General features: G+C 42.0%; 1 protein-coding gene across 1 annotated transcript in view; it reads left to right on the plus strand.

The window, feature by feature from the left end:
- NBAS (NBAS subunit of NRZ tethering complex) overlaps positions 1-20,058 on the plus strand; it is a 383,893-nt gene that overhangs the window by 312,983 nt on the left and 50,852 nt on the right. Inside the window, exons 46-48 of the mRNA XM_075557089.1 lie at positions 3,003-3,205; positions 4,940-5,029; positions 17,948-18,143. Coding sequence (XP_075413204.1) covers positions 3,003-3,205; positions 4,940-5,029; positions 17,948-18,143 — 489 coding nt within the window. The remainder of the gene's footprint in view (positions 1-3,002; positions 3,206-4,939; positions 5,030-17,947; positions 18,144-20,058) is intronic.

Consider the following 20,058-nt stretch of genomic DNA (forward strand, 5'->3'; position numbering starts at 1 on the left):
CAATTTCTAGGTTTCAGTGCCCATTAGCCTCTCTAAGAAATAGTGTGCAATAAGGTTTGAGCGTCTCAGATGCCTTTATGGGGAGCAGATTTGCTTTTACCCTCTTGATTTTATCTTGCGGGTATTACAGGGCGCTCGCTATAATGTTAAGAACTAGGGAAAAATCTTAATTTTCTAGTAAATGTGACCTCTTTATAAGTATAAACATTTTCGATGACTTCTCTTATTTTTCAAGCAAAAGCCTCATCCCACTGCCGTCTAGTCCATCCTGATTCACAGGGACCCTCAGCAGCTCTCCAGGAGAAAGATGAGGCTCCCCACTCCCTTTCAAGAATGACAGCCTCGGAAACCCACAGGGCATTTGGGCGCTCTGCTGTAGGTTCGCAGCGAGTCAGGCCTGGGCCCGGGACAGTGGGAGTGCTTATAGACAGGTCTGTCAGCTGACAGTAACACCAAGGAGATGTACGTGCCTAAAACAGCTCACCATAGGGGATTTTTTTAAAAACAGCGTTTGTTCAGGATTAAGCTCAGAAAGCAGCGAGGGCTGGAAAAGAAAGACAAATGGAAACAGTAAATACTGAGAGGAAGTAGCAAGTGTGCTGTTACCATGTGGAGATTAGAATCAATGACTGCACACCTCCATGATAGGATCGCTGAAGACAAATGGGTGCATAAGCAAATGTGGTGAAGAAAGCTCATGGTGCCCGGCTATTAAAAGAGATAGTGTCTGGGGTCTTAAAGGCTTGAAGGTGAACAAGCGGCCATCTAGCTCAGAAGCAAAAAGGCCCACATGGAAGAAGCACACCGGCCAGTGCGATCACGAGGTGCCCAAGGGACCAGATATAAGGCATCATGCAAAAAAAAAAGATATAAGTGTGTGTATGTATGTGTATATATGTGTATATGTATATATGTATGTATATATATCATATTAAATAAAGGGGGAAGTGCAGAGTGGAGACCCAAGGCCCAAGTGTCGGCCAATGGAGATCCCCTCATAGAGGGGTTTAGGAGAGGAGATGGGTTAATTAGGGTGTGAGGTAGTATCGATGAAGAACACAGCTTTCCCCCAGATCCTGGATGCTTCCTCCCCCCAACTACCATGATCCGAATTCTACCTTGCAGGGCTGGATAGGACAGAGGCTGTACACTGGTACATATGAGGGTTGGAGGTACAGGGAATCCAGGGTGGATGATACCTTCAGGACCAAGGGTGTGAGGGACGATGCTGGGAGAGTGGAGGGTGAGTGGGTTGGAAAGGGGGAACTGATTACAAGGATCCACATGTGACCTCTTCCCTGGGAGAGGGACAGCAGAGAAGGGGGGAAGGGAGACTCCGGATAGGGCAAGATATGACAAAATAACGAGGTATAAATTACCAAGGGCATATGAGGGAGGGGGGAATGGGGAGGGAGGGGGGGAAAAAAAGAGGACCTGATGCAAGGGGCTTAAGTGGAGAGCAAATGCCTTGAGAATGATTGGGGCAGGGAATGTATGGATGTGATTTATACAATTGATGTATGTATATGTATGGATTGTGATAAGAGTTGTATGAGTCCCTAATAAAATGTAAAAAAAGAAAAGAGGAGAAAAAAAGAAATGATTAGGGCAAAGAATGTACAGAGGTGCTTTATACAATTGATGTATGTATATGTATGAACTGTGAAAAGAATTGTATCAGCCCCAATAAATTGTTAAAATTAAAAAAAAAAAGAATCAATTTCTCAAATCCAAATATGTGGAAAACCTATTTTCTCTGTAAACTTTCACCCTAATCATATTAAAAAGTTCAAAATAAAATGCCCCATGTGTCCTACTCTCAGTTTCAACAAATATCAACACAAGACCAATTACATTTCATTCATACCTTTGCCTGGTTCCTCTCCACTTTTATGGATTATTTCAAAGCAAATCCTAACCATCTTTCATTTCATCAATAAATATACTATATAAGCATGTGTGTATGCACAGACGCACACATGTATGCATATATGTGTATTTTAAATTAACCCCTACAATGTTAATAAAATTAAAATAATTAAGAGTTCTTTAGTATCAATAAGAGGAGCCTTCATGGTGAACCTGGTGCCATAATGGTCAGGTCTTGAGCTGGTAATCTCTAGTCTGCAATTCAAATCCCCAGCCGCTCCACAGGAGAAAACAGACTGTCCACTGCTGCAAAGAGTGCCAGACTGGGAAGTCCACAGGGGAAATCCACCCTGTCCCTTAGGGTTGCTATGAGTCAGAGTCGACTCAATGGCAGTGAGTTTGAATTTTAATATCAACAAATATGATGATTGCTCATAGTTTTTCATAGTTGTTTTCAAAGACAAAGCAGTATATTCAGCATTACTTGATAAATTGTAGAGAACCTGGAAGATTTAATTATCATGAAGTGACCTATTTGGTATGCTGAAAAGCAATGATTTCTGTCCCATTTCTTGTTATTTTTGTTAACATTTGGTTTTCAGAGACCCTCTCAAAGAGAGGCATGGTTAGGTTCTGCGTGTGACTGGCTCTGCATTGGCAGCCATAGGACGTGGAGCACACGATTTGACGTCTTTGATCTTAAACCACCTTCTCCCAAAATGAGGCTCATTAAAACTATTGCTGTGTGCTATTACAGGTAAATGTACAGTACCAGGGGTTCGTGTACACGATCCTGAATAGATTACAGTCCTTGTTTATTCATAGTAAATAATAATAATAAAGTTTCGCTGAATCAGTATTACTCTGTGCCTGATATCTCATTTAGCCAATTCACAAGAGCCTACTGCCTGCCCTCGTCCTCATTTTACAGAGCCTTAAACACTAAACGGGAAAAGCAAAGATTGGCGTTCAGTCCTGGTGAACCTAGAGCCTCACTTCTGTGTGCTCTTGAGTGTGGCCTTCATGGTTGTGACTTCTGTGGCTTGAGAATCTGGGGAAACTGGGTACCCATGTACGCACGCACACACGTAATGCCTGCTTCACATCTAGTGTTGAATGTTCTGTCTTTCCAGGAAACGCTGCAGAAATACTATAACCTCTATGACCTGTCTCGCTCAGAAAAAGGGAAGCTTTATGATCAAGCTGTGACCATGTGTTTAGATGGTCAGCCTCTACGAATGATTCAGCAGCTGCTGGAAGTAGCCGTTGGTCCTCTTGCTATCTCGCCCCGGGATGTTGTGCAGCGTGCCGTAATGCAGATAATCTCAGAGCTAAGGTAAGTAAGGGAGTAACTGAGGCGGGATTTTGCCAGTAGCAGTGCCTGCCTCAAGGTGATCCTGAAAATACAATCATGTAATAGGCTCTGGAGTAATTTACAAACGTGAGCAATGTTAGAGTTCTCAGAGTCTTGTGTTTTAAAATGGACAAGCCGGGGAATGTTTCACTAGTGTTTTGAAGTGTAACATCTTAGGAAATTAGCTTATTTCTGTTTCTTTCCCACCCCACCCAACATAAAAAAAAGAAAGAAAAGAAATTGTCCCTAAACTATGGGGAAAGCCAAAATGTCAAGAAGGTAAATGCCGGAAGACCGTGTGACTGCCTGTGGTTTTCCGACCTCACCGTTTCTGTCATTCCCCTTCTGTTTGAAGTCCATCGGGTAAGGTGGGGCATACACCGAAGAGGTTGGTGTCTTAGGACATTATTTCTTTGGAATTGGTCAGTAAAGCTGTCAAATGAGAAATTCTCATTTGTGTTGATATGCTTGAGTCCCTGTAGGATTGCAAAAGGATTAGGAAAGAGTAAAAGTTAAGCTAAGAAAAGAATGAGGACTCAAGCACTCTCTGTGAATGATGCAGTTAGGCTTTAGTTGCACTTAATTTATTCTCCTTTTCAGCATTCTTGGTAATTCTATATTGCTCTTGAGGAACTTTTTGATTAAATGCATGTCAGCTTTCTGCAGCTGAACTGAAATCAAATGAGCTTTTATCAGTTTAATTACCCCAGCCTTGTACACTTTTCACCCAATGCTCGGAGGTATTTGAAAATTTATATAGAGAAAGAGACATGAAGTAGCATACAATATTTTAGAATGAAGAAAGGCCACATTCTAGAAAATACTGTTACGTGGTCGTTGTAAGAGTGACTCTCCTCTTCAGATTATGACATAGTTGTTGGCCACATTTTATGTATCTTTCTTAATTATTGTCATCCTTTTTAAACTCACCAAAAGAGAGAAACATTTTTGAAAGGTTTGTGCTTTGATGACTTTGGTTATTTCCTAAAAATTACACATTTACCTCACTAATTAAAATAAAATACGGCAAGTGTTTTTCTTACACTTAGATAATGCTGACAAATTAAACACCCTCTCCCTACATACAGTTCTGTTGCTAAATATGTAATTCTGGTCTAATAAACATCTGCTCTGCATACAGAAGATTCAGTAAATGTGAATTAAATCATTCTGTTGTGGGAGAGAGGTTCACCTACCTCTTAAAGAAAAAACGACGCTCCTATTGACATTATAACATTGACCTTTTAGGAAGCCACTTAACTTTATGTAGGCACAGAATAGGAAAGGTCTGTCACTAATTGAACCAAACAACTGATTTGAGTAATAGAAATTAAATTTATTTTTCTAAATTTAAAATTGCCGTTTCCCTCTGCCGCATCTTCATAATTCATTAATGTTCCAGGCATACACGTTGTGAAATGGTAATGAATCATAGGGCCGTATCTTGAATCACAATGCTGTCTGTAATAGGATACTATGTATCTGCGTGCAAGGAAATCCAGGCAGTTCAGATGTAAGCCCCATCACTGAAGCTGGTGATAAAGAAATTGAAGAAACCCACCAACGGCTTCAGTCGGCCGGCATTCAGCACGAGCACTACGAGCTGGCCACGTCGTTTACCAACATCCAGCGGGGTTCGCGGACCGCACACACCGTGTCTAGCCAAGGTGCATGTGACGCCCTTCTGAATCACTTCTTTGCTCTCTCCCTCCACAGTGGGGCCAGTGCTGACCTTGGTGGGTCACGGGACCCCCTCCAAGTCCTGGAAGGTGTGATTTCAGCAGTCCATGACAGTGTGGAAAAGGGGTAAGAATAGAACAGTGTATGAATCTTTGTTTAATGTTTCCCACAATTTGCAATTACCTTAAGGATCCATCAAAAACTTGGCAGCAGTTTTAGATATTTAGCCAGAGTTGATGATCTGCATACCAAAGCAGTGTTCTTTGGCTCTCTCAGTCAGTTCCATTCAGTCAGTGCTGACTCTCAGTGGGTCTCCAAGACAGTACCTGTCTTTCGCCCACAGAGCTGCTGGTGGTTTTGAACTGCCGACCATGCAGCTGGCTCACGGTCCAATGTGTAACCACTATACCACCAGGGGTTTCCTAGAAACATGGTTTTTCTAGCTATGTGCTGGCCCCCTCCAACTCAGCAAGCCATTCACCTTCTCCTCCTTGTTTGTCATGGAGACCATGGACTTAATGTCTTCCAAGGGGGGCCGTGGAGAGGACTATGCTTTGAGTTTCCTAAAAAGGATAGGAGATTATCTCAAGACGTTAACCCTGTTGGTTAAGTTTGGCAGTTCCTGAAGGAGGTGTAGCTAGATGTATGCGTGCATGTGGGATGTGTGCATATATAACAGTAAAAATATCTATTTGTATAAATTGGGTCCTCCTTGTCTGAAAACTCAGTATACTTACAGTCTAAAAAGGTGTGGATGCCCCTACTGTCATTTTTCAGAAGTAATTTGACTTCCAGTCACCATGGTAATAATAATGAGGAGCTTCAGTTATTACTAACTGTACAAACTGCTATAGACTTTGTAAGATCTTTCATGCTTAATCGCTACATCCATCTGTACAGCCTCTACCCGAGTTTTTTTTTTTAATTGGAGACATAGTAATAATGAAGAAATTTGGGGGCAAGCTACCTATAGTTTCATTAAACTATATAATTATTTTATTTGCATATTTGCCTTTCATTAATTTTTTGAGTAAGATGTATTTATGTATTTTCAATGAAAATGTATATGCATTTTAAAATTCTCAAAGCACCTTTTAATCTACTTCACTTACTATTATAGCACTTTCTATATATATTTGCAAGTTTAATGCGTCCTATTCTTAATCTTTGCATTTGGTGTTGTCATTTTCATATTAAGGCCTGAGGGCTTAGAGAGAAATGGACTTCGTTAGGGTCATGGCCAGGAGCCCTGGTGTCTCAGTAGTTAAGTGTTGGGCTGTTATCTGCAAGATTAGCAGTTCGAAACCAGCAGCTGCTCCGTGGGAGAAATACAAGGCTTTCTACTCCTGTAAAGAGTTAACAGTCTCGGAAACTTCACAAGGGCACTTCTACCCTGTCCTAGCTGCGTGTCTCTTAGTGACTTTCTAACCAAGAAGACTACGGCTTTGGGGTGCCTTGAATGCAGACGTGTTTGGAGATGTTGTTATTCTGTTTCTTTTGTTTTTCAAGTTTCGATTTCCAAAGAAGAAAACACTAGGGAGTAGAGAAGCAAAACAAGATACTACTTTGGGTTCCACGGATGCACACTAACAAAGGACTTTTAGCAACCACAGAACTTTAGGGAACATTAATTTGATACCTAGGGCTCAGGTACAAAGAAAATGTTTTGAAAATGATGATGGCAACAAATGTGCTTGACACAATGGATGTCTGTATGTATTGTGGTAAGAACTGCCTGAGCCCCCAATAAAATGATTTTTTTAAAAACCTTCAAAAAAGAAGACAAAATCAATGTTTATATCTGAAAAATGCTTTTTGAATCTGCACTAAAATTGAAACCTGTCACTGATTCTTCAGCCATACGTCGATAAGAGAAAACCGGACCAAGATGTAGAATTTTATTTCCCTTTCTATCAGTCATGTGGGTGTTTAACTTCTCTACTCTCGGTAATTCCAAAGGGGGTCTTTGGAGAGACTTAAGAATTAAGTCTTAAAAAAAAAAAAAGAAAGACAAGAATTCAGTCTCTTTTAAAATATCCCAGTCAGTTTCCTCACTAGTTTATAGAAGCTGACCTGACTGCCAAGTTTATAGAAGCCACTCAAGGCCTTAAGTGTCCCCACACCCTTCCTCTTGTTGACACTCCGACCGACTGTCAGTCCCAACCGGAAAACTTAGCATCCATCACACTGTGTAGTGTCTGTGTAAATAGTAAGTCCCTGGTATGCGCAGACCGTGCTTTCTGGGCTCGCGTACACTTACACATCCTCACACTCCTGTGCATTCACTAGCCTGGAATTGCCCGGCAGAGGGTTCCACAGCACGCCACTGAGTGGTGTCCATGGACTCGTGCCGAAGGAGCCTTGGAAGCACCGCAAGTAAGAGTTTGGTTGCGAACAGAAAAGGCAGCATTGCAAACCCGCCAGCTGCTCTGAGAGAGCAAGACGTCGCAGTCGGTTTCCTTACTGCTTCCAGCCTTGGAAATCCCATGGCAAAGCTCTACTCAGTTCCGTGGGGCGGCTGGGATTTCGGATCCACAATACGGCATTGGATTGGAATTCTGTTTGTTTGTTTAGCATTTTAGAGTTTCCGCCACTACCTGCATGCCATACTTACTGTGTCGGTATAGATGTTGTTTGCATTCCAATTCTATCTCCTCCCTCACCCGCACAGCCCCCTCTTCTTATTCTTTTATCTGCACTAATTTTAAATCAATACATTCTCCACACCCGCGCAGGCCACTAGCAGAACATTCTCCCACACAGAGTGACAGTCTCCCTTTTCAGATGTCAGAAACCTTGTGTAACATCCACAATTAAAGATAAGGTTCAGGTAATTATCCAGAGGATCATGCAAATTAAACTTATTTTTGTGAATGAATGTGGGCTTTTCTTCCTATTCTTTGTGTATTCTGGATCTTTACTTTTTAAAACTTCTTTCGTTATGAATGTTGATGTTTACAGAACAATCCATGTGTTTTAGCATTCAGCAGGTCATCCTCATTTTGTTTCGACTCATCCACTGCAATCCCCTTGAATTGTTAGTTCATTATCCGGGCCCTTCTAGCCGTAATCCTTTTTGTGATGTATTGTAAATTCTGTCTATATGTATGTGGTTATAATCCTGTTTGGGAGGGAGTTCTCTGTAACAAGATTAAGGAAGAATGTATGCTGAGTCTCCACCATAGTAGGTGTAATTCAAGTTACTACCTTTGTTTCCTTGGAGATAGGTCTGCTGAAAGACCAAAACAACACCCCATCAAAGCCATTCCTCTGTGTATGGAAATCGTGTCAGAAGCAGAGAAATCCCATGCAGGAGAATTACCAGTGGAGCATGTTTGAGATCCTTGTCTGAGGTGGTGGAGACCAGAGGCAGCAGAGACTCTGGAGCGGAGGCCAGGCGGCAGAGCAGAGGAGCCAGGCCGAGGCCAGAGCTAGAAGCCAGGGGCCCACATGTTTGAGAGGCTGTGGCTAGAGAGAGACTTGGCTGCTGGCTTAGAAGGCTCCCTCTCACCTCACGGCTGCCACCAGCAGCATGCCCCTACCTCCCCCACTGGAAACTTTATTCTAGTTATTGTCTCTATAGAGTCACCCATCCTGGGTTTCATATACCGGAAACCACAACAGAGTCAAAGTGGCCACTAACTGTGATAAAATATAACAGAGATAGCCCTGTGAGCTCATGTTGTAGACTGCCTTTGCTCCAGTGAGCACCTACCCACCTCTGCCGGCGCTCTCCCTTTCTCCCTCCCCCTCCCGCCCTGGCAACCATCCAGGCCTCTTAAGGATGAAAAGCTTCCCTTGCCTTTTATGACACTGACTGCATATACGATTGGCCAATGTGTGAAGAACTGATTTCAGTCACATAATGTCCTCCAGGTTCATCCCTGTTATCCATCATTTCCAAGAGTTGCTATTTAGTGTTACTGCAGAGTGTGCACATACTGAACTTTTCTCCATCCTTCCACTAATGAACAGTTAGGTTCTTTCTAACATTTTGTTACTTTTGCTCTTGTGAACAGTGCTGTGATAAAACATGTATGTGCATATATCTATTTGTGTCTTGGCTATTATTATGTACAGTATATAACACACAGTGAGCATTCTTTTTTGCATTTCTTGCCAGTTGCCCCCAACTGTTTTACTGGAGATGTTAGCTTTGGGGTTTGAGGTTTAAGACATTAACTTAAGAGGAGTCTCAACTTCTTTTAACTACTTCTCTCTGCCTGTGTTTGTTTGTTTTTCAACAGTTTTATGGCATACAATTCACAAACCATACAAGCCCAGGTTTAATATTAAAAGAATTACACAATCAGTTTTAAAACATGTACTCATTGTTATTAGCTCCCCCTAACCCCAAGCCTCCCCTAAGGCACTATTAATCTAGTTATTTCCTCCATGGATTTCCTATCCTGTGTTTTTTCTAAAGAAAATCGTACAAAACAAGCAAGCAGTGGTAAAATAAAATACTGAAAAACCTCAATCCAAGAGAAAGCAGATGATAATAGAAACTAGAACAAATTACATATTGTCAAAAGGGAAAATAAATAATAATATGTTAAAGTTTAACCTAACTGTATCTGTAGTAATCCACTTTTCACTGCACTCTGAGATGCATTTTTGGCTTTTATTGTCATCCACAGCCTTTTACAAATGGAGTGCTCAGAATTTAAAGTCTAATTAAATTCCCTCATCTGATTTTGGATTCTATTATTTATAATCCTTGGATCACATAGGCGGGTGTGCTTCTTCTTTGTGGATTTAGCTGACACCTCACTTAGATAGCTGCTTATTTTAAGACAAGCTTTAAGATCTCAGATGTTATTCTTTCTGACAGCCAGGCACAATTTGATTTCTTCACCACACTTGGCTCTTGTACCCCTATCTTCAGGGTTAACTTCATTGATAATTGAGCAGGTCTGCCTTTGTTTTGTTTCCTATTGTTTTTTCTGCTTTCAGATACTTTTACCATTTCTAACAGGAACAACCCACAAATAAACTAATTCTTATTGATTCTCGGAAAAATGTACAGAATTAAACCATTCAGAAAGCCATTAATGAGGAATTGCTTTCTGCGCTATTTGAAAAGATGAAAGATTTTCTTTAAAACTTTCAAATATTTCCGAGGTTTTCTTTGCTTGTTTAAATTGCTACCTAGCTCTAGTATCACCTTCAGTAATCTGTTTTATTTTAAATCATTTTATTGGGGGCTCATACAACTATTGTCACAATCCATACATCCACCCATTGTGTCATGCACATTTGTACATTCATTGCTCTCATCATTCTCAAAACTTTTGCTTTCTGCTTGAGCCCTTGGTGTCAGCTTCTCATTTTTTCCCCTTTATCCCCACTCCCACTCCCTCATGAACCCTTGATAAATTTTAAATTATTATTTTGTCATATCTTACACTGTCCAATGTCTCCCTTCACACCACTTTTCTGTTGTCCATCCCCCAGGGAGGGGGTTATATGTAGATCCTTGTATTCGGTTCTTTGGTATTTTTGTTCTTTGATGCTTGATACCTGATCCCTTTCACACCTCGTGATCACACAGGCTGGTGTGCTTCTTCCATGTGGGCTTTGTTGCTTCTGAGCTAGATGGCCGCTTGTTCACCTTCAAGCCTTTAAGACAGGGGTCCTCAAACTTTTTAAACTGGGGGCCAGTTCACTGTCCCTCAGACCCATTGGAAGGCCGGACTATAGTTTAAAACAAGCAAACAAACTATGAACAAATTCCTATGCACATATCTTATTTTGAAGTAAAAAATAAATGGGGTAAAAACACCCGGGGGGGTGTAAATGTCCAAGTTGGGGGAGCCCACTTGAATAAATTGAATCAGATTTCTTCTTGCACTTCATACTCTGAGAAGCAAAGTAAGTCATTAGACATTCTCTAAGCACTCACAGTGCCTAAGACATTATGTTCTGTAAGAATAAGCCCTTCCGTAAGGAGGATTTGCCCTTGAACTTCAAGAAAAATTGGTATTACCCTAGGTCATATTCACTGTAACATCGCTGCCACTTTACAGTGAGATGTGCTCCTAGTATCATGAATATGTGAACCTCAATATGCTGTATTCTCAGTTGACAGGTACTTGTAATGACAAAAGATAAAGATTGAGATTGGGTTCATGTGCACATGAAATTGTTGAGTCTAGAAATTTTTGTTTTTTTCTTTACTATAACTTCATTATAACAATTATCTGTAAACAAAAGCAAAGTCACATTTTTTACTGTACCAAAGTGCCATTAACTCAAGAGGCATTTTTTTGCAGTTCTTGTTTGTTTCCTTGTGAGTTGTCCCCATTATTTCACTAGAGAGGATAAATAACTAACATTCCCTACTAAGCTTTCTATGTAGTGTCGAGAGTGTGCATATTATGTGGATCAATTGATTAATTGAGACAAGGAACATATATAGAAAATTTTTAAAAATTGTCTCTCACTGTTCATTAACATTTAATTGTTCACTATTTCTTTCTTCTCTTCTTATTCTACCATCATGCAGCTCTGAGTTTTCAAATTCATTTCTTACTTAGGCTGGCTAAGGAGTCCTGGTGACTGTTGGGTTAGTTTGAGCTGCAAGCGATGAGGTTGTCTGTTCAAATCCACCAACTGCTTCATGGGAGGAAAATGCTTGGAATCTATACAGGGTCACTGTAAGGTGGAATAGACTCAACAGCAGTGTGTTTGTTTTTGTGACATAGTGGGGTATGCGTTTGTCTGCTATCTCTTTGTGGGTAAAAAATGAGGCTGTCTCCTCCCATAAAGTATTAGCCTTGGCCAGAGGACAGTGGTACAGATAGGAACTGGTACAGGTAGGAACTGGAAACACGGAGAATCCTGGGCAGATGATTCCTTCAGGACCAGTGGTGAGAGTGGCAATACTGGGAGGATGGAGGGAGGGTGGGGTAGAAAGGGGGAACTGATTACAAGGATCTACATATAACCTCCTACCTGGGGGACAGACAACAGAAAAGTGGGTGAAGGGAGACGTCGGACAGTTTAAGACATTACCAAATAATAATAATTTAGGAATTATCAAGGGTCCATGAGGGGGGAGGTAGGCATGAGGAGGCAAGGGGGAAATGAGGAACTGATACCAAGGCCTCAGGTAGAAAGCAAATGTTTTGAGAATGATGATTGCAACAAATGCACAAATGTACCTGATGCAATAGATGTATGTTTGGATTGTGATAAGAGTTGTGTGAGCTACCAATAAAATGATTAAAAAAGAGAGAGAGTTGGTCTTGGAAGCCCACAGGGGAAGTTCTACCCTGCCCTATAGGGTTGCTCTGAGCTGGAATGGCCTCAGTGAGTAGAGCTAGGAGTCAGAGACCAGCAATGAAGGTGGACTTGGCCTGAAGAGAAAGCAGCACGTGGTGGAGCAAAATGAGCCAACCGCTAGCCCCATCCTATGATTGCCTGTGTCCAGATCCCGGAGTCTGTCTGGCATATGCTGTGGAAGTGAACCTGAAAGTGTGGCTGCCGGTTACATGCATTCAAAATAGAATGGACAAAATGACCTCATGTTCCCTTCCGGCCCTCAAATTCTATGACATTTTAACTTGTACTTACAAGAAATTTCAAAAGTCAGTGTGTTTTTCTTGTTGGAGTCCAGTCTTTCCTTATCCATTCTGAAATAAAAAAATAACTTTATTTTACGTAGTATATCATGTTTTACCAAGTATTCTGATATATGTTATCTTTCTTAATGTGCCTTAACCATTTAAATTTCAGATTGGCTGATTTTGTATGTGTATGTCATGCAAAATCTTAACAAAAACTATCCTAAAGATTAGCCTGTTTCCAGTCTTAAAACCCGTCTTTGCTGTGCCGTCACTCATTGCCTCGTTTCCCTGATGCTTCTCGCCCATTTCTGTGCTTCCGTACATGCCGTCCACACAGAGAAACGCAGAGATGCGGTCCGTTCTGTCCCAGAGCACCACAGCCTCAGATTGACCATTTAATAAATGCATATGCTGTTGTCGTTATTGTTGCTCATATGGGTACTAGTCTATTATAGGTGGGTCTTTATTTTCTGTGTCAAAATTGGTTATGAGACTGTAATTCGTTTTAGGAATTAATTTTTAGTGAAATTACCATGTAGAGAACAGTCTCTAAATAATTTTAAAATATCCTTATTATATATAAAAAGGCAGAAGCAATTGTTTATCTATTTGTAGTGAAGCAGTGGGAGAATTTTGCTTTTGTCCATTTTGTACCTTTTCAATCATTAATATAACTTTTAAGATAGAGTAACTACTTTTGAAAAAAATGTTTCATTCTACTGGTATGCTCATTAAATTATTGTAAAAATAGAATCACTCTTATTGCTCATCTGGTCTTTCACACTGTAAAAGTCACAATTAGTTATTTTTCAGCCAGCTTTATGTCTTGAACAATTTGAAGCCTACAGAAACCTTACGAGGATGGATAAGTCATCACCCTTGTACTCTACACCTTGATTCACCAATTGTTTTAATAACTCTTGCTGTCTCTTTGTCTTTAGTAGTATGTATGTGCAATGTTGAATTTTGAAAACTCAAATTGAAATAAAAATGCAGATCACTTAGCAGATGAAATCATTAGCAGATGAAAATTTCAGGAGATAGTGTCTAGTCTATCGGAAGGCCTGAATGTCATTGTTCACTTTTTCTACAAAACTGCTTTTCTTTTCTGTGCAGTCTGAGCACCGATAATCACATGACTGTGTAGTGACAGTGACCCCATCTTGAAAACTGCTTCTGGAACGTAAACAAACTCACTACTATGGAGTCAGTTTTGACTCAGAGTGGCTCCAGAACATAGTTCTTCTAATTTAGGAATGAATTCTCCTAAAACTCCAAACTGTTACCAAACCCACCTTTCCACTCCAGCCACCAGTCAGTTTCAACTGATACTGAGCCTATAGGTCTTAGTAGAACTGCTCTCTGAGCGTCAAGATTTTACAGGAGACCAGAGCCTCGTCAAGCTGTCGCCCTTTCAGGTAGCAGCCGTCCACTGCCTACTGTAAACCCAGAGCTCCTGTTAAACAAAGCTAGAGCACGTTCCTTGGAAACATCGAATGGGAAAGGAGGCTAACTCAAGTAATGACTCAGAAAATGCTATAATAATCTTTCGTTATCATCAGTATATGTTAATTTAAATTTCCTATCATAGTGTTCTGGGATCTGCTTCCAATTTAGTTTAGCAGTGTTGTGTTATGATCAACAGTGTAATCAGATAGCCAAGTTCAGATAGTCTTGGTTCCACTACTGACTGTGTGACCTCGAGGCAGTCAGTAAACCTCTCTAATGGTGTTTCCTTGTGTTTAAAATTGGAGATAATAATGCAACTCATGGGAGCCTGGGTGGTGCGGTGGTTATGCATTGGAATGCTAACCCAAGGTCACCAGTTCAAAACCACCACCCACTCTTTGGGAGAAAAATGAGGCGTTCTGCTTCCCTAAGGAGTTATGATCTTGGAAATCCACAGGAGTGGTTCTGTTTTTCCAGAGGGTCACTCTGAGTTGAAACCAGCTCAGTAGCAGTGAGTGGATACTCACTGTACCAGGGCATGCACTTGTGATGAAGTGGCTTAATCCATGGCACACAGGAAGTTTTCAGCAAGTTGTTAATGTTTCATTCTCTCTAACTCATTTCAGGTCTTGGCTGAGTTGTAGAACTATAAGCAAACCTCCCTGGACTCTAGCTTTCTGGTTCTCCTCTTTTGGTGAAGGGCATTTAGCTGAGATGGTAAAAATACAAGCTTCAGATTACGTGAAAATCTGGATTAGACTAAAGGCCCAAATTGGACTCTCAATTTACTGGGCTTTCCCCAGCCTACATGCCTCTCCAGTTAAGAAACGGGTTCACCAAAATAGCTGTTAAGATATCCACTCTCAGTCCCTTTCCATCCAACCTAATAATCAATATTCTAAATATAAAGTGTGTTATTAATTGAAATACTTAGTTGTGTGCCAGATATTATGTGCTCTCTGTACCCTAGTTTACGTGTTTGCTTGATTCTCAACAACTGTGTGAGTTAGGTATTATTATCCATCTCTAGTTCGCAGATATGCAACTAAGGTTTGGAACTATTCAGTGACTTCTTGCTCAAAATAAGTCAACCTGAACATTCAATCTAGGTCTGGTCACTCTTAAAGCATTGAGCTGCTCTACTTTTCTCCCTTCGATTGCATCTCTTGGTTGTTGGATTAAGAAACCTTTTCTGCCTGAACCCCCTCTCCCTGACATTGGTCACGTGCACATCTGTCCATACTCCAAATCAGAACCCAAACCACTGCCGTCTAGTTGATTACAACTCCCAGCGCCCTGTAGACCCCGCTCTTGTGTGGGCTCCTGAGGCTGGAGGGCGTTACAAGACTAGAAGCTTCTTCTTTCTCCTGTGACTGCTGAGCCTGCGTCCAGCAGTTCATTGGTTCATGCATGAGCGCCATCACCAGGGTTCAGGAATAAGCATCTCATGTCCTTTGAACTCTTTTGCTCTCTTTTCTTTTGGTCTGGATCATATGCCCCCCCCCCCTTCTGCATACATGCGTCCTCTTCTCCTTTGTGCCCCTGTTTCAATGGCCTGTTCTCTGCCAAGCCTTTTCTGATTCCACTCATTCTTTCTCTCAAAGGATTATTCAAGATTACGAATAATTCGGGCAATAGTCACTTCAAAAAGCTTTCAGTTCTATTACATTATTAGTTCTTCGAATGCAGAGACCTAATAAATTTTAATCTCCGTATTATCAAATTATCAATGCAGGAGCCCTGGTGGTGTAATGGTTACATGCTGGGCTCCAAACCACCACAAGGTAAACAATTCAAAACCACAGTTGATCCAAGGGAGAAAGATGATGCTCTCTCCAGAAAGTGTTGCATGTTGTGAAAGCCACCGAGGCCGTTCTGCCCTGTCCTGTGGGTCCCCAGGAGCCGGGATGGACTCAATGGCAGTGAGCAGGGTGGAGTATCAAATGCCATCAGCAGGGCTGTAGTACTGTGGGTGTGTCGCTTCCTGGTTAGCAAGAACGTCTGCTGGGCCTCTTACCATGCTAGGTGCTTTACATGTCACTTCAGCTTCACAGACTCCAGGAGATGTACTCTTGGGGAATTTGTACTAAAATGAGATTGATAACTTTCATGATTTTCTCCTCCGTCCTTAGGAAAAGATGGAGTCCCAGTCACAGCTCCCTCAGATTTTGCTCCATCACGTACTTTAATTTCCCTCTAACTGTTAGGGCGAGCCCCTGTGCTGGCAGTGGGTTTCCAGGAATATCAGTTGTGTTCCACTCTTGCACTCTTGCCTTTCCCAATATGTATTAAGAAGGGCACTCCTCTATAAGTTTAGTCACCCTACAATAGTGTCGTTGTAATGTCTCTTACTCTCTAATAGAAATTGTAAATTCTTCTTTTTGATTAAATTGACATGAAGTTTGGCAGTCTATTATTTAATGAATATATACGAAGCCTCTTGTGTAAAATTAATAGAATGACCCCTGGTGCTCTTTGTATCATTAATGCAAGTTAGTTGTGCTAGTTATTCAACTTTGCGTTCACAAATATAAGTTGCTTAGGACAATGTTCTATATATGCTGCTATTTTTGAGATTTCAAAGGCTAATTTTTCTAGACAGCATTTCGAAGTATGAGAATTCAAGAGCAGCTGGTACCCACCCATAGACCAAGAGGGAGTCATCAAACAACACACGGTGATACGACCTAGCTTAGAGCAGGAAAGGTATTCCTCAGGGCTGTGTATCCCACCGTTCCAATCTGACAGGTAAACCGCACGAAGAGTGAGGTGGCATGGGGAGCAGAAGAAGACTTAATAATACCCTGCAATGTGCAGATGGCTCACACTTTGTGCTGACAATGCAGAGGACTTGAAGCGCCGTTAATGAAGAGCAATGAGTAAGTAGTGTAGCCTTCACTCTGGATCACTCCTCAACATAAAATTAAATTCTCACACCTGGACTGATGAGCAGCATCGTGACAATCAGAGAAACGATTGAAGTTCTCAACACCCACGAAAGCCACAGTCGGAAATCCAAGGGGCGTTGAGCAGTGAGCAAATCTGCTACGAAGAGGTCCTTGTAAGACTAGGGTGCTCCTGACTCAAGCTGTGGTTTTTCATGAGCTTTCATGTGTGTGCTGGACATGGAATAAGGAAGAACTAAGAAGAACTGAGGCCTGGGTATCGTGGTGTTAGTTAGGAATATTGAATGTGCCGGGGACTACCAGGAGAGCAAACACGTCCGCCTTGGAAGCAGTACAGCCAGGATGCTCCTAATGCGCGGGGATGGGGAGCCTTTCTTCACATGCTTTGGCTATGTTATCAGGAAGGACCGGACTCTGGAGAAGTGTATGTATCATCCTGGAAAGGTGGCAGGTCAGCTCGAAAGGGAAAACCCCTGATAAGCTGGCTCGACGTGGGGCTACTACAATGGGCTCAAGGGTAACAACTCTAAGGATGGAGCCGTGAGTCAAGACTGACCCGGGGTTCCTGGCAACAGCAGTACTACATGAGGACATATTGGTTAATGACTTGAAAATTTTAACACGATCCCCACCCTCTCCATCAAGTCCGTTGTAGCACTAGGGGACAGGGTAGAACTGCCCCTGGAGTTTCCGAGGCTGTAAATCTTTAAGGAAGCCAAGTTTAAGAACTGCCAAGTTTATCTCCCATGGAGGGACTGCTGGGTTTCAATGGCCCACCTCGTGGGAAAGCAGTGGGTGCTTTCACTGCGACACCCATAGGGCTGTTTCTGCAGTGTGAAATCACCTTTCCTTCCACTGGAAGGCTGGTGAGTCCACCTGTAGCCTTTTGGTTAGCCCCCTGAGCGCTTTAACCCCAGAGACCCCGGGCTCCTGTTTACACCTGATTCGATGGTTCAACCGCATCCCTTTTGGTACCTAGTATGGTTTGCTCGGTGCCAGTTACTATCTAAATTCTTCCTTTCAGGAGGAGAGTTATAGCCGCCCAACAAAGATGACGGGGTGATGACCGGGGGTGGGCGACTGCGGAGTTGGTTTCTCACCCGCGCTCTGCCTTGCAGAGAGGAGCTGCTGTCCTCGGAGGACCTGCTGCGGTGGCTGCGGCCCTTCTGTGGGGATGACACGGTGCCTGTGAGGCCCCGCATCAGCGTGCTGCAGCTCGTGGAGCAGTGCTTCCACCTGAGCGAGGAGGACGGCAAGCTCCTGGTGTTCTTCAGGACGGAGGCCATTCTCAGAGCGGCCTGGCCCCAGAGACAGGTACGTTACCATACCATCGATATATATTTTTCCGATTAACCATTATTAGCAATCATTTTTCAGTTTCTTTAAATGACTTTCAAGTGATTTGGAGCCCTGGTGGCATAGTTGATTACAGTTTAGGTTACTGACCACACGGTCAGTAGTTTGAAACCACCAACCTCTGCATGGAAGGAAGATGAGGCTTTCTCCTCTTGCAAAGGTTGACAGTCTCAGAAACCCACAGACCAGCTTTGCTCCGTCCTATGCATCCCCGGGGTGGCAGGGAATTTGGGAGTTTTTTGAGTTTTATCAACCTGACAACTCAAACTTTTTCAGTGGATTTGTCAATGTAGCTATTTAGTAATTGTGTATGAATGACAAAATTTTGCTCATTTTTCCATATGTTTGAGTGTGCATAGCAGATGATGTCACAGTTGCTTAACATTTGCATATCGTTGTCCTCATCACCGGATGTAGTCAGGGTAATTCAGGCTCAGTTAAGTGTGGTGGCTCATCCTTTCCCAGAGAAATGTAGATCTGCACGGAATTGCAGTGTAAGTTGAGGGGATGCTGTGCCAGGAAGAACCCCCTCTCGTCCTCACAGACTGTGGGGGAGCCCTGTGGTGCCTGTCAGGGCTCAGCCAGCTCATCTTCTCCGTGGACCCTTCCGTGACAGGTCCAACTTTGAACCATGAACTTCGGATGGTTGAGCTTTAATGATGTATCATTATTGCTGCTGTGTAAAGTTTTGTTTTTCCACTATTGTGAGAATTTCGAATCCAGAAGATCTCTTAACAATGTTTTGAACGCCTTTATGTATTCTGTGCCTACTCAGAGCTTAAATACCTGCTGAAATGACAATATTACCTACTATATCAAATAAATAAGGTGGTTCTTGAAGTTCAGCTTAAATTGTAAATTGGCACATTCTAAGGCCATCGGATCTAGAAAGCAGCATTCTCCGCAAAGTGCATCTGTATGCCCAGCAGCTCACCTTGGCACTACAAGGTGAAAAACAAAACTTGTCTGATCTGCAAAGTTCCCTGAAGTCTGACGCCAACTGAATGACCTCTGCATTATAATTTGTGTCTTTATTAAGACATATGAAGAACAATGCATTTCTTTTTTAATGAATCAAACATTGGACTACCCTGGGGCTTATCTCAGAGCATCTTCCAAATTATTGTCTTCTGTGAGATAAGTAGGTAAACACTATTATCTACTCTTCAAAGTTAGAGAAATTGAAATTCAGTAAAAAATGAATTTATCAAAGATTCTCTAGTCTTGTGCAATGGCCAAAATGGAAAAAAAAAGAAGAAGTCACTAGTATCTGAATTATACTCTCATTAAAAGTACTGTGTCCTTGCCCAGGGATTTATTCTTGTCTTAAATTGCGCCAAAAGACGACAAGCTGCTTTTTTAAAAGAGCAGCACATGAACGCACCTGCAAGGGGCTATAAAATACACTCAGGATACCGAGCATTGTAGAAGTTACAGATAGCCTTTTTCAGCAAGCATGAAGTTTCACCTAACCTTCCCACAGTAAGCTCTAAATTAGGTCACATTATTTTTGCCATGTGGAATTTTCAGTTCTGACATTGATTCTGAAGCAAATGTGCGTTACTACTGTTATGTACTTTCCAGTAAGACCCTCCATTTTTCAAGTTCTCAACCTTGCTCATTTTCATCTTCTTGATGGCTGGCGCCTGGCAGGACGGTGAGGCTAGTTTCTTGCTTTGGAGGCTACACTTCATGTTAGGTCAAATATACATATATATTGGAAATGTTCTGAAACAGCGGGGAGCTGGGAAAGGGGGCAACCTCCATTTTATCTGTCATGTTGAATCACTAGAGTATAGACCTTGCTATTTGGAACTAGACCCTTCGGAAGTAATACAGGCCTCTTAAAGTTTCCGCAGTGTTCCAGTTGCTC

Source organism: Tenrec ecaudatus, chromosome 8 (genome assembly GCF_050624435.1).
Source record: "Tenrec ecaudatus isolate mTenEca1 chromosome 8, mTenEca1.hap1, whole genome shotgun sequence".
Taxonomy (NCBI): domain Eukaryota; kingdom Metazoa; phylum Chordata; class Mammalia; order Afrosoricida; family Tenrecidae; genus Tenrec; species Tenrec ecaudatus.